The sequence below is a fragment of the Oncorhynchus mykiss genome, chromosome 25 (assembly GCF_013265735.2).
Source record: "Oncorhynchus mykiss isolate Arlee chromosome 25, USDA_OmykA_1.1, whole genome shotgun sequence".
Taxonomy (NCBI): domain Eukaryota; kingdom Metazoa; phylum Chordata; class Actinopteri; order Salmoniformes; family Salmonidae; genus Oncorhynchus; species Oncorhynchus mykiss.
Genome location: NC_048589.1, coordinates 40,411,468 through 40,426,134, shown reverse-complemented (window position 1 = coordinate 40,426,134; position 14,667 = coordinate 40,411,468). Strand labels below are relative to the sequence as shown.

The 14,667-nt window shown below is 45.4% G+C and overlaps 1 protein-coding gene across 1 annotated transcript; it reads right to left on the bottom strand.

Moving 5' to 3' along the window:
* Window positions 1-426: 426 nt before the first annotated feature.
* LOC110505926 (zinc finger protein 541) lies at window positions 427-14,006 on the bottom strand. The gene is made up of 11 exons (XM_036962503.1): window positions 13,387-14,006; window positions 13,208-13,254; window positions 10,505-10,619; window positions 10,030-10,418; window positions 8,797-8,936; window positions 7,360-7,463; window positions 6,004-6,076; window positions 5,148-5,236; window positions 4,841-5,038; window positions 820-1,118; window positions 427-593 (listed from the first exon to the last, which is right to left on the bottom strand). Exons 1-11 carry the CDS (start codon window positions 13,504-13,506, stop codon window positions 524-526), a joined length of 1,644 nt encoding a protein of 547 aa, XP_036818398.1. The 5' UTR covers window positions 13,507-14,006; the 3' UTR covers window positions 427-523.
* Window positions 14,007-14,667: the final 661 nt, after the last annotated feature.

The window sequence follows — 14,667 nt, the reverse complement described above, 5'->3', positions numbered from 1 at the left end:
GTGTCGGTGTAGGGTTTAGGGTCAGTGCCGGTCTAGGGTATAGGGTTTAGGGTCAGTGCCGGTCTAGGGTGTAGGGTTTAGGGTCAGTGCTGGTCTAGGGTTAAGGGTTTAGGGTCAGTGCTAGTCTAGGGTTTAGGGTTTAGGGTCAGTGCAGCTCCTCCTGATGTGTCTTCATGGTGATGTGTCTTCATGGTGATGTGTCGTCATGGTGATGTGTCTTCATGGCGATGTGTCTTCATGGCGATGTGTCTTCATGGCGATGTGTCTTCATGGTGATGTGTCTCCATGGTGATGTGTCTCCATGGTGATGTGTCTTCATGGTGATGTGTCTTCATGGTGATGTGTCTTCATGGTGATGTGTCTCCATGGTGATGTGTCTCCATGGTGATGTGTCTCCATGGTGATGTGTCTTCATGGTGATGTGTCTTCATGGTGATGTGTCTTCATAGTGATGTGTCTTCATGGTGATGTGTCTTCATGGCGATGTGTCTTCATGGTGATGTGTCTTCATGGTGATGTGTCTTCATGGGGATGTGTCTTCATGGCGATGTGTCTTCATGTGAGCATTACGACTCTTCACTTTAGAGAACACCCTGAAGGAGAGGAGGAGAGATGAGAACGCAGTACAGACAGACAGACAGACAGACAGACAGACAGGCAGACAGGCAGACAGACAGACAGACAGAAAGACAAGCAGGCAGGCAGGCAGGCAGGCAGGCAGGCAGACAGACAGACAGACAGGAGACTACAGAATATACAGTAGAGAAGTTGCCGGATGGATAGATAGATGGATAGATAGACAGACGGTATCTCTCTTACTTGGCACACGCCCTACAGGGGTATGGAGGGGTAGGCTGTGTGTGGAGCTTGGCGCTGGGGGCAGAGTTGCTCGGTCTGGGACTGGAGCTGAATAGAGAGGGGGACATCCTCAGACAGACCGGCCCATAAAAGTGAGCCTTGCTGGGCCTCTCTACCTCTCCCGGGGCTGGGCTACAGCAAGCAGAACCAACCTGGAGCCGGGGACAGGAGGAGCCACTGTGGATCGGTTGGCAGGCATTCTGTGTCGAAATGGTGTGGAGCCCCATCTTACCATTCATGGTGGGCTGAGATGGATAGACCTACAAAGAGAACAGGTTACAATAGTACTGACAGCTAGTCTGGTAGGTTCTCTCCATACCTTGTCTGGCTTCTCGCTCTCTCTTTCAATTCAACTCAAATGAGCTTTACTGGCATGGGAAAAGTGTTTACATTGCCTAAGGAAGTGAAATGGACAATAAACAAAAGTGAGAAGACACAAAACAACATAGTTTTTTTATTAGAAATTAACAGTAAATATTGCACTCTCTCTATTTCTCTCCACAGAGACACTCACCTGTCCATCATTGTTGTCCCCGCTGACGAGGGAGACGATGTGATTGGCTGTGGGCCCAGAGCAGGGGAGAACGACTGCCCTCTCTCAGTGAAGCCACAAAGTTCAAGGCCGACCACGGTACTGCAGGCATTGTTTGTAGAAAACAAGACCCCCCCCCCCCCATTATAGTGAGGGGAAAATGACAATCTCCGTGGTCTATCTACAGGGGCGCAACTTTGGTTTTAGAAGTGGGGGGGGGGGGGGGGGGGGGGGGGGGACTTGGCGGGGGGGCCTGAGGGTACTCTCATTTTGGGGGTGGGGGGGGGCATCTAAAGCTAATTTTCTGTATTTCTACACAATCTAAAATGACCCATGACCCTTCTAGCAGTCATCAAGCTAGGTAAGTGATTGATAAGACTGAACTAGATCAATGATAATTCACTCATCAATATTGTGTTGCACCTTTAACTTAATAGCCTAACAAATGAACAACTCTTACCAATGAATTACAGAGACTTTGCTTTTTTTTGAGTGTCTTTAAGACATCCTCTATATGGACTTTCAGCCCGAGCCGCCTGCACGCCTGACCCCCACCAGTCTAGTCAATAACTCTCCCCAACAACTTCACATCTTTCAAAAAAAAATTATGTCTTAAGGGAAATGTTTGAAAAACAATAGTTTGAACAAAAACAGATATACACCTCCTACACATGAACACACAGAAGCAGTACATCCTCCATGTAATTCATATCATAGGCCTAATAGTACCTAGTGGCTAGGGGTCCACGGCCCTGCAGCGCCCCAACACACCCCACTCAGCTATAAGATCTTAGGGAAACATTCCTTATTGGTTTCAGGTGTCTTAGGGAAAGGCCAGAGTGACAACCAGCAGTACAACAGACACCCAGGGCCAGGACTGAGCAACCCAGCAGTACAACAGACACCCAGGGCCAGGACTGAGCAACCCAGCAGTACAACAGACACCCAGGGCCATGACTGAGCAACCCAGCAGTACAACAGACGCCCAGGGCCAGGACTGAGCAACCCAGCAGTACAACAGACCCCCAGGGCCAGGACTGAGCAACCCAGCAGTACAACAGACCCCAAGGGCCATGACTGAGCAACCCAGCAGTACTACAGACCCCCAGGGCCAGGACTGAGCAACCCAACAGTACAACAGACCCCCAAGGCCAGGACTGAGCAACCCAGCAGTACAACAGACACCCAGGGCCATGACTGAGCAACCCAGCAGTACAACAGACACCCAGGGCCAGGACTGAGCAACCCAGCAGTACAACAGACCCCCAGGGCCAGGACTGAGCAACCCAGCAGTACAACAGACCCCCAGGGCCAGGACTGAGCAACCCAGCAGGTAGAGATTGCCTAAATAGGTATCTCCACTAGCTTCTCCCAAGTCTTTTCTCACATTTTTGTTTTACATGTTGGGAAAAGCCTCTATCAACCGTTGATACAGTTTGGAAATCAACTTTAGAGGTTTGCCTTACAATAGTTTACAACGTTGAAGCTTCTTGCTTGGCCAGTGTTTACTGCACAGGGAGAATAAAGGGTTGTATCTATGGAAGTTCCCTGGTTGCCTGACCCTGATGAGACCCCTGTCACCATCTGATCCTGTTCAGATAAGGCATGACAAAGATTGAAATGATGAAATTGTTCCCAGATCCCAGACTGTAGCCTACCCATCAACTCAAGATGGAACTTTGTATCCATTCCCTGGTTGTTATAATATACTGCAAAATTCACCTGAGCTACGTAGACTGGTCTTCCCTGGCTGTCTGACCCTGCTGGGACACCTGTCACCTGATCCTGCTAAGAGACATGATGAGCATAGTGTTGTGTGTTGACTGTGCACCATGACAGTGAAGCCTGTAGAGCTGTTAATACCATGTCAGTGTGAAAACTAGGGAATTAGCATTAGGGAAACTGACAGATCAATAACATTACATTGCTATACTGCCTAATAAAAACTAACATTAAGCTGAAAAAATGGCCAAATATATTGGTCTTCAATCGTTTGGCCACTGTATTCATTGTTTGATTCAAATCTAGTGTTATTGAGGTAAAAAATAATAGCTAAAGTTAGTGAGCTAGCTAGCTAACATTAGCCAATGTTTGGATAGCTCTAGATAATAGTACTATGGTACATCATCAAATGTACTTCTGTTGAAATGGGACAAAACAAAGGCTACAAAATATTTCCATACACACAACAGCCTTAAGGTACTGCTACCTGACAGATAGCTAGAGGCTAGCTAGAGCTGAACTGGCTGTGGTAGCTACTAGCTAGCTATCTAGCTGCTAATAGTTCATTCACTTCAGTGGAAAGAGGATGAAACATTAGCTAACATAACATGTCAGTTACACTTCTAGCTCAGCACTGGGGTTAAATAAAAACAATTGTGTCAAACAGCAGTTACCTTGCCAGCTAGATCATTCAACTAAAGAGTAGCCAGTTTCTGCTATGCTTGCTTTTACAACTCTGAGAAAAAGCGCAACACAGACCGCAACTGCCTCTGTGCATCTCTCCTGTGCTGGTCCTATATACCAGCCTTTCAGAAGCTTTGCCTTCACACAGCCTGTCCGCATGCTCTGTGGTGTCCAGTACAGTCCTACATCCAGCTGGCTGAAACCAGAAACCAGCCTACCCGACCGCTCTGAGGCATCTACATGGTCTTAAAGCACACCGTAAAGCTGCGTTTTGTATCACAGCGCAATTATAAAATTGGACAAAATGAATGTGTGTGACAAAACAGAATGTGTGTGTGTGTGTATGTATGTGTGTGTGTGTGTGTGTGTGTGTGTGTGTGGGGGGGGGGGGGGGTCATATCCCCCCCGTCCCCAGTGAAAGTTGCGCCCCTGTCAATCTTCATGTGAATAAATACATGTTTAGAAGACAATAGTGGAGACAATAATTGGTTCTAACACACTAGATATATACCCTGATTATGTTTAAATCACGCAGAACAAGTGATAATGATAATTTAGTAGCTATTGGCAGCCTGCAGTACCCTGGTTGGCCTTCAACTTGAGATACTCAATCAGAGGGGGCAGCACTGAGCTAGCCTACAACGTTATTTCCTCGAGAAGCTCAAACTTCCTTGGCTTCAAATGTGCTTTTGAATCTTCACAAAGGAATGGCTGGTGTCATGTGATCAATGGCTCTGTCCATTCAGATATACAGTCATTGGCCCAGAGAGGTCAGCTGATCTGTTTATTGAGAGCTCCTTATTGGTGGGGCACCTCCTCAAGTCCCTCCCTAACCATTATGCCTCCTTATCAAAGAGCAGAGACACAGTATGGTTCCCAGCAATATAAAATGGCTTCCTTTACTTCGTGACTATGTGAAAGCCCTGGATAGACTAACGACTGAACGCCTTCACTGGAAAACAGAAAGTGATGCAGCATTCAACAAGGCTGATTGTATGTGAACGTTTCTTTACACATGCTAACATATTCCATAAGCTTTTTTACCTCAGGCAGTGTGCTGGCCAGCCCGACCGGGGTCCTTACATTTACCTCAGGCAGTGTGCTGGCCAGCTCGACCGGGGTCCTTACATTTACCTCAGGCAGTGTGCTGGCCAGCCCGACCGGGGTCCTTACATTTAGACGCAGCCTCCTCTTCCAGGTGTAGTAATACTCTACACACTGAGACACTGACTTAGTCCCCACCTACACACACACATACACACACACACACACACACACACACACAAGTTAGTCCAGAAATCTATAGAGTGATAGTAGTTAGTGAGGGTGTGAAAAGCGTTGTGTTCCGTACCGTTTTCTGAATGTGGTGGAAGTCCTTCTGGTACATCATAAAGGCTTTCTTCACCAACCTCTTCTCCACTGGACTCCACGTATCACTCCCTGAGACAGAGACAGAAATATATATATATGTATATAGAGAGAGAGAGGAGAGAGAGAGAAATATATATATATATATATATATATATATATATATATATATATATATATATATATAGATATATAGAGAGAGAGAAATATATATATATATATAGAGAGAGAGAAATATTTATATATATATATATATAGAGAGAGAGAGAGAAATATATATATATATATATATATATATATAGAGAGAGAGAGAAAGAGAGAGAGAGAGGAGAGAGAAAGAAATATATATATATATATAGAGAGAGACAGAGAGAGAAATATATATATATATATATATATATATATAGAGAGAGAGAGAAAGAGAGAGAGAGAGGAGAGAGAAAGAAATATATATATATATATAGAGAGAGAGAGAGGGAGAGAGAGCGAGAGAGAGAGAGAAAGATAGACAGGGATATATATAGAGAGAAAGAGACAGAGAAAGAGAGAGAAAGAGATAAAGAGAGAGAGAGAGAGAAAGAGAGATAGAGAAAGAGAGAGAGAAAGACAGAGAGAAAGAGAGAGAGAGAGAAAGAGAGAAAGAGAGAGAAATAGATAGAGAGAAAGAGAGAAAAAGACAGACAGGGTGAGACAGTGTCTGACAGACCAACCAACTTGCACATGTCCTCTATGCCATTGTTACGTCATGCTAATAAAGCAAATTGATTTTTTTTTAATTGAGAGAGAGCTGAATGTATGAAACGGCTTAGACAGCGTTTGAGCGTGTGAATCACACACACCTGCGTAGTGGTAGGAGGAGAGAGAGTTGGCTGTCATTGGCCAGTGGTGAAGGAGCATCTTCTCCAGCGTTCCCTTAGAGGTGGAGACAGAGAGAGGAAATTAGGCAAATCTCAAGACTGATTCATCAAATTATTTATTGGTTGATTGATTTTATTGATTAGAAACTTAAAAGTAGAAGGCTGCTCTAGCCAGAGACGACAGGTTTGGAGTTGGAGCTGAGGTTAGGTTAGGTGAGGTAAGGTTAGGTTAGGTGAGGTTAGGTGAGGTGAGGTGAGGTTAGGTTAGCTGAGGTTAGGTTAGGTTAGGTTAGGTGAGGTGAGGTGAGGTTAGGTGAGGTTAGGTTAGCTGAGGTTAGGTTAGGTGAGGTTAGGTGAGGTGAGGTGAGATGAGGTGAGGTTAGGTGAGGTTAGGTGAGGTGAGGTGAGGTTAGGTTAGCTGAGGTTAGGTTAGGTGAGGTTAGGTGAGGTTAGGTTAGCTGAGGTTAGGTTAGGTGAGGTTAGGTGAGGTGAGATGAGGTGAGGTTAGGTGAGGTTAGGTGAGGTGAGGTTAGGTTAGGTTAGGTTAGGTGGGGGGAGGTTAGGTTAGGTTAGCTGAGGTTAGGTGAGGTTAGGTTAGGTGGGGGGAGGTTAGGTTAGGTTAGCTGAGGTTAGGTTAGGTTAGGTGGGGGGAGGTTAGGTTCGGTTAGCTGAGGTTAGGTTAGGTTAGGTGGGGGGAGGTTAGGTTAGGTTAGGTGGGGGGAGGTTAGGTTAGGTGATGTGAGGTTAGGTGATGTGATGTGAGGTTAGGTGAGGTTAGGTTAGGTGGGGGGAGGTTAGGTTAGCTGCGATTAGGTTAGGTTAGGTGGGGGGAGGTTAGGTGAGGTTAGGTGAGGTTAGGTTAGGTGAGGTGAGGTTAGGTTAGGTTAGGTGAGGTGAGGTGAGGTTAGGTTAGGTGAGGTTAGGTTAGGTGAGGTGAGGTGAGGTGAGGTGAGGTTAGGTGAGGTGAGGTGAGGTGAGGTTAGGTGAGGTTAGGTTGGGTTAGGTGAGGTGAGGTCAGGTGGGGTTAGGTGAGGTTAGGTGAGGTTAGGTTAGGTTAGGTGAGGTGAGGTTAGGTGAGGTGAGGTTAGGTGAGGTTAGGTGAGGTGAGGTTAGGTTAGGTGAGGTTAGGTGAGGTGAGGTTAGGTGAGGTTAGGTGAGGTGAGGTTAGGTGAGGTGAGGTGAGGTGAGGTTAGGTTAGGTGAGGTTAAGTTAGGTTAGGTTAGGACACGACATTAAAACACAGTGATTAGTGTTTATTTTCTGTGTGACTGATGCTGATTTTCCATCAGAGACAAACAACATGTGATTGATTGAGGTGATGTAAATGTAAACTCTGACCAGGAAGTCTCCTCTGCTCTCGGATAGGCTGTGCAGGGCGTACTCAGAGTTAGTCCCGCCACCCGGACACACACTGGAACATGACATCATCAACAGACACTCGACTGCAGAGAGAGAGAAATATTATCTATTTTGAGAGGGAACGTGACCACACTATTCAGTCGACATGATTTTGTACGGAATGTGTGTGTGTGTGCGTGTGTGTGTGTGTGTGTGTGCGTGTGCGTGTGTGTGTGTGTGTTTGTGTATGTGTGTGAGTGTGTCAGTGGAGGCTCCTCAGAGGAGGAAGGAGAGGACCATCCTCAGTGAATTTCAGAAAAATAAAATTGTGAAACATTTATAAAGTTATCCTTTAAAAAAAAAAATCAACTACACTAAATATATTCACGTCAACCAAATAATTGAATAAAACACAATGTTTTGCAATGAAGGTCTACAGTAGCCTCAACAGCACTCTGTGGGGGTAGCACCATGATGTAGCCGGAATACAGCTAGTTTCCGTCCTCCTCTGTGTACTTTGAATTCAATACAAACCCTAGGAGGCTCATGGTTCTCACCCCTTTCCATAGACTTACACAGTAATTATGACAACTTCCGGAGGACATCCTCCAACCTATCAGAGCTCTTGCAGCATGTGCTGACATGTTGTCCACCCAATCAAAGGATCTGAGAATGAATCTAGAACTGAAAGCATAAGCTACAACTAGCTAGCATTGCAGTGCATCAAATGTAATGAGTAGTTGACTCAAAGAGAGAGAAAGACAATAGTTGAACAGTTTAGAACAAATTAACTCGTTCACTTTCTTAGCTAGCAAATGCAGCTAGCTAGTTTAGCTTACTCAAATACCTGGCTAAAACAGAGAGGGATGCTATGTTAGCTAGTTGGGTATGGCTATCCAAAAGAGAGGGATGCTATGTTAGCTAGTTGGGTATGGCTATCCAACAGAAAGGGATGCTATGTTAGCTAGTTGGGTATGGTTATCCAAAAGAGAGGGATGCTATGTTAGCTAGTTGGGTATGGCTATCCAACAGAGAGGGATGCTATGTTAGCTAGTTGGGTATGGTTATCCAACAGAGAGGGATGCTATGTTAGCTAGTTGGGTATGGCTATCCAAAGGAGAGGGATGCTATGTTAGCTAGTTGGGTATGGTTATCCAACAGAGAGGGATGCTATGTTAGCTAGTTGGGTATGGCTATCCAACAGAGAGGGATGCTATGTTAGCTAGTTGGGTATGGCTATCCAACAGAGAGGGATGCTATGTTAGCTAGTTGGGTATGGCTATCCAACACTGGAACTCTTCCACGTCAAGGTAAGCTTTTGGTATAATTAATTTATTGCCACCGGGACCTGCCGGTGTAACTGCTAAACTGCTTGCTGTATACTGTACTGCACGATTGTAGCAGGTGTACTAATGCATTAGCTGTGTGTGTGTGTACCTCTGTGCTGGGTGGATGAGTTCTCCAGGGCATCCCAGGGCGTCCACAACACCAGTGCTTTGTGGGTGTCTGAGTGAGAGTGTCTTTGGTCCTGAAGAGGTGGGACATCAGCCTGATATCCAATCCCCACGTTGATCCTCCTGTGAGTGATAGGTCAATAACCAATCATAGTTGTGTATGCTTGACAGATGTGTTTCTCTGCACTGAAAATAGTCTTGAAGGGTAAAAGATGGTTAAGTAATGCAAGTCTTGCATTCTGCAGCCAGTGTAGCAAGTCTCATGGGGCGGCAGGGTAGCCTAGTGGTTAGAGCGTTGGACTAGTAACCGAAAGGTTGCAAGATCAAATCCCTGAGCTGACAAGGTACAAATTGCAGCCAGTATAGCACGTCTCATTGATTACAGTGGGTTTGTTTCAACAGCTGACGGAATAAAAACACACAGAACAATTTAGGTCAAGCTTCAGGTCTGAAATGGCTGGGGTGGAAAGGGGAATTTATCAGTGATAAGTAATTTGATTGGGTAGGAGGTAAGTAAGTTGTGATGTGATTGGGTAGGAGGTTAGTAAGGGGTGATGTGATTTGGTAGGAGGTTAAGGGTGATTGGGTAGGAGGTTAGCAAGGGATGATGTGAGTGGGTTGTAGGTTAGTAAGGGGTGATGTGATCGGGTAGGAGGTTAGTAAGGGGTGACGTGATTGGGTAGGAGGTTAGTAAGGGGTGATGTGATTGGGTAGGAGGTTAGTAAAGGGGTGATGTGATTGGGTAGGAGGTTAGTAAGGGGTGATGTGATTGTGTAGGAGGTTAGTAAGGGGTGATGTGATTGGGTAGGAGGTTAAGGGGGATTGGGTACGAGGTTAGCAAGGGATGATGCGATTGGTTAGGAGGTTAGTAAGGGGTGATGTGATTGGGTAGGAGGTTAGTAAAGGGGTGATGTGATTGGGTAGGAGGTTAGTAAGGGGTGATGTGATTGTGTAGGAGGTTAGTAAGGGGTGATGTGATTGGGTAGGAGGTTAAGGGGGATTGGGTACGAGGTTAGCAAGGGATGATGCGATTGGTTAGGAGGTTAGTAAGGGGTGATGTGATTGGGTAGGAGGTAAGTAAGGGGTGATTGTGTAGGAGGTTAGTAAGGTGGGATGTGATCGGGTAGGAGGTTAGTAAGGGGTGACGTGATTGGCTAGGAGGTTAGTAAGGGATGATGTGATTGGGTATGAGGTTAGTAAGTTGCGATGTTCTTACGGTTTGATCTTCATTGGATGCTCCCCGGACATTAGCATGTCACCATCACTTGTGGTTAGAGAGCAGTATAGCCCAGTTCCATCCCTGTCTGGCCTCAGCATGGGAGGAGGGGTGTAGTTGGTCAGTTGAACAATTGAACGCAGAACACTCTGGAACACCACAGCACCCCTAGTGGACTGGCGGGGCAGGACAAGAGCAGAGTGGATATGGCTATACATCCTCTTTTCTTTTTTCCTTTCTTTCCATCCCCTCCTTCCCTGCCCCCTCCTTCCCTGCCCCTCTTGGTGCTCCTCTTCCAGGCATGGAAATGGGGAGGCAGGGAGTCTGACGGGCACAGAGACGGGCATCACTATGGGGACAGGAGACCCTGGAATCACCCCTTCCTTCTGCTGAGAGAGAGAGAGAGAAAATTTACATTACAGGGATAGAGAAGTATTGTGTGTGTGTGTGTGTGTGTGTGTGTATTTCGTCTCACCGTCCTGTATGTTTGTGACCTGCCGGGCTGTCCGCGGAGTCCTCTGTGAGAGCGCATGTGTCCGTTAAGAGCAGGAAGACTCTTAAAGTCCCTCTGACACACAGAACACATCAACCTGCTGACACACACACATCATCATCATCATTAATATCATCATCATCAATATTATCATCCTCATCATCATAATCATTACCATCATCATCATCATAATCATTACCATCATCATCAACATCATAATCAATATCATCATAATCAATATTATCATCCTCATCATCATAATCATTACCATCATCATCATAATCAATATTATCATAATCATCATCATAATCAATATCATCATAATCAATATTATCATCATCATCATCATAATCATTACCATCATCATCATCATCAACATCATAATCAATATCATCATAATCAATATTATCATAATCATCATCATAATCATTACCATCATCATCAACATCATAATCAATATTATCATCATCATAATCATTACCATCATCCTCATCATCATAATCATTACCATCATCCTCATCATCATAATCATTACCATCATCATCATCATCATAATCATTACCATCATCCTCATCATCATAATCATTACCATCATCCTCATCATCATAATCATTACCATCATCATCATCATCATAATCAATATCATCATAATCAACATCATCATCATAATCAATATTATCATAATCAATATCATCATCATCATCATCATAATCAATATTATCATCCTCATCATCATAATCATTACCATCATCATCATCATAATCAATATTATCATCCTGATCATCATAATCAATATTATCATCATCATCATCATCAATACAAACACCATATTGGATCAAAAAGTGTCGTGGTTGGTGGGCGTGGCAGGGGGTGGCAATGGGCGTGGCAGGGGGTGGCAGTGGGCGTGGCAGGGGGTGGCAGTGGGCGTGGCAGGGGGTGGCAATGGGCGCGGTCACGGCTGAATTTGGTCAAAGCCCCGGTCAATAACTGTTTTGAGGCCCCCATCTTCGTGGAGAGACATGTTGGTGTTTTAAAGCCAATTTCCTGTAATTCTACACATTTTTTTAACGTAGCTGATTAAAATGTTGTAGTTTGAAAGCTAATTTCCTGTAATTATATGCATTTTGCCATGGATAGGGATGTGTTCCTATGCTCAAACCAGTCAAAGGTTTGGACACACCTACTCATTTTTGCTATTTTTTACATTCTATAATATTAGTGAAGACATCAAAACTATGAAATAACACATATGGAATCATGTAGTAACCAAAAAAGTGTTAATCAAATCAAAATGTATTTTATATTTGAGATTCTTCAACGAGCCACCCTTTGCCTTGATGACAGCTTTGCACACTCTTGGCATTCTCTCAACCAGCTTCATGAGGTAGTCACCTGGAATGCATTTCAATTAACAGGTGTGCCTTGTTAAAAGTTAATTGGGTGGAATTCCGTTCATTCTTAGTGTGTTTGAGCGGATCAGTTGTATTGTGACAAGGTAGGGGTGGTATACAGAAGATAGCCCTATTTGGTAAAAGACCAAGTCCATATTATGTCAAGAACAGCTCAAATAAGCAAAGGGAAATGACAGTCCATCATTACTTTAAGACATGAAGGTCAGTCAATTCAGAACATTTCAAGAAATTTGAAAGTTTCTTAACGTGCAGTCGCAAAAACCATCAAGCGCTATGAAACTGGTTCTCACGAGGACCGCTATAGGAAAGGAAGCCCCAGAATTACCTCTGCTACAGAGGATAAGTTCATTAGAGTTACCAGCCAAAATAAATGTTGCAGCCCAAATAAATGCTTCACAGAGTTTAAGTAACAGACACATTTCAACATCAACTGTTCAGAGGAGACTGCATGAATCAGGCCTTCATGGTCGAATTGCTGCAAAGAAACAACTTCTAAAGTGCACCAATAAGAAGAAGAGACTTGCTTGGGCCAAGAAAAATTAGCAATGGGCATTAGACCAGTGGAAATCTGTCCTTTGGTCTGATGAGTCCATATTTTTGGTTACAACAGCCGCATCTTTGTGAGACACAGAGTAGGAGAACATCTCCGCATGTGTGGTACCCAACGTGAAGCATGGAGGAGGAGGTGTGATGGTATGGGGGTGCTTTGCTGGTGACACTGTCAGTGATTTATTTAGAATTGAAGTTACACTTAACCAGCACGGCTACCACAGCATTCTGCAGCGATACGCCATCCTATCTGGTTTGAGCTTAGTGGGACTATCATTTGGTTTTCAACAGTACAATAACCCAACACAAACTCTGTAAGGGCTATTTGACCAAGAAGGAGATTGATGGAGTGCTGCATCAGATGACCTGGCCTCCACAATCACCCGACCTCAACCCAATAGAGATGGTTTGGGATGAGTTGGACCGCAGAGTGAAGGAAAAGCAGCCAACAAGTGCTCAGCATACGTGGGAACTCCTTCAAGACTGGAAAAGCATTCCAGGTGAAGCTGGTTGAGAGAATGCCAAGATTGTTCAAAGCCGCCATTAAGGCAAAGGGTGGCTACTTTGAAGAATCTCAGATATAAAATATATTTTGTTTTGCTTAACACTTTTTTTTCAGTACTACATGATTCTATATGTGTTATTTCACACACACACACACAAACACACACACACACACACAGACACATGAAAGCAAGCAAGCACACACACACACACAGCATACCTGCAGTTTGGTGTCTCATAGTTTCCCAAATGTTCTGTCAATGTCATCTAAAAGAGTAACAAAACCAACATGAATTTAACACACTGTTAAGTATATCAGATATCCTTAATGCTTTAGTTTTTAGCTCAGCGAGCTAACACAGACTACCCAGACTCCCCCTTGGGAGGATGTTACTGTACCTGTGTCTGCTGTGCTGGGGGCGAGTAGAGAGGCTTCAGATGGTTCAATTGATTCAAATGGTTCAAGTGATTAAATTGATTCAGGTGGTTCACGTGTGGTCCTCTCCTCTCTGTGGTCATTTGCTGGACGGCTGGACTTACCCCCCTCTCTGACTCCCACCCCCCACGCAGGAGGAGAGGGGGAGAGAGGTAGAGAGGGCTGCATCTAGGGCTAGGGTTAGGGTAGGGAATATAGGAAGGGCTGGGCTGGTTAGGATGGGGTATGGGGCTGGATTGAGGGCTGAGGTGAGGATAAGAGTAGGGACTATGGTTAGGGTGGGAGCTGTAGGTAGGGTTAGGATTGGGGCTGTAAGTGGTGTTAGGATTTGGGCTGTAGGTAGGGTTAGGGTTGAGGTTTGGGCTGTAGGTAGGTTTGGGGTTATGGTTGGGGCTGTAGGTAGGGTTGGGTTTGGGTTTGGGTTTGGGTTTGGGGTTAGGGTTAGGGTTGGGGTTGGGGTTAGGGTTGGGGATAGGGTTTGGGCTATAGGTAGGGTTATGGTTGGGGCTGTAGGTGGGGTTGGGGTTAGGCTTGGAGCTGTAGGTAGGATTAGGGTTAGGGTTGGGGCTGTAGGTAGGGTTAGGGTTAGGGTTGGGGCTGTAGGTAGGGTTGGGGTTAGGGTTGGGGCTGGGGTTGGGGTTAGGGTTGGGGCTGGGGCTGGGGTTGTAGGCAGGGTTGGGGTTGGGGAGGAGGCTGTACTTGGATTGAAGATGGGGATTAGAGCTGGGATAGGATTGAAGATGGGGATTAGAGCTGGGATTGGATTGAGGGTGAGAGTTAAAGTTAGAGTTGGGATGGGAGTGGAAGTGAGGGAAAAAGTAAGGGTTGGAGTAAGACTGAGGACCAGGGTACAAGGGTGAGGAGGGTGAGGAGGGTTCCACAGAGGTTAGAGGGCTCTGTGCTGGCTGTGTGTTCAAACAGGGGCTTTGTTGTTGGTCTGCGTGGGCTTGTGTGTACAGATAGGAGCTTTGTGCATGGGGCTGTGTTTGAGTGTAGGAGATGTGTGTGTGCTGCTGGGTGTGACTGTGGTTCTGTGAGGGGGGCTGTGGGGGACAGTAGCCCCCTCCCTGTCCTTGTTCTTGTCTCTGGAGCTGGGCTAGGATGTGGAGTCTGACCTGGTGCTTCTGGCTCTGTAGCTGACTCTGGACAGACTGATGGTGGTGATGGTCCAGCTGGTTCTGTAGCTGGCTCTGGACAGACTGATGGTGGTGATGGTCCAGTTGGTTCTGTAGCTGGCTCTGGAC

Excerpts from the sequence above, each read along its gene's own strand:
- LOC110505926 (XM_036962503.1), bottom strand. The coding sequence starts at position 13,506 with ATGACCACAGAGAGGAGAGGACCACACGTGAACCACCTGAATCAATTT. Across the intron at positions 6,077-7,359 it reads AGAGCAGAGGAGACTTCCTG|GGAACGCTGGAGAAGATGCT; the intron begins GTCAGAGTTTAC and ends TCCACCTCTAAG. Across the intron at positions 594-819 it reads CCCTGTAGGGCGTGTGCCAA|GGTGTTCTCTAAAGTGAAGA; the intron begins GTAAGAGAGATA and ends CCTCTCCTTCAG.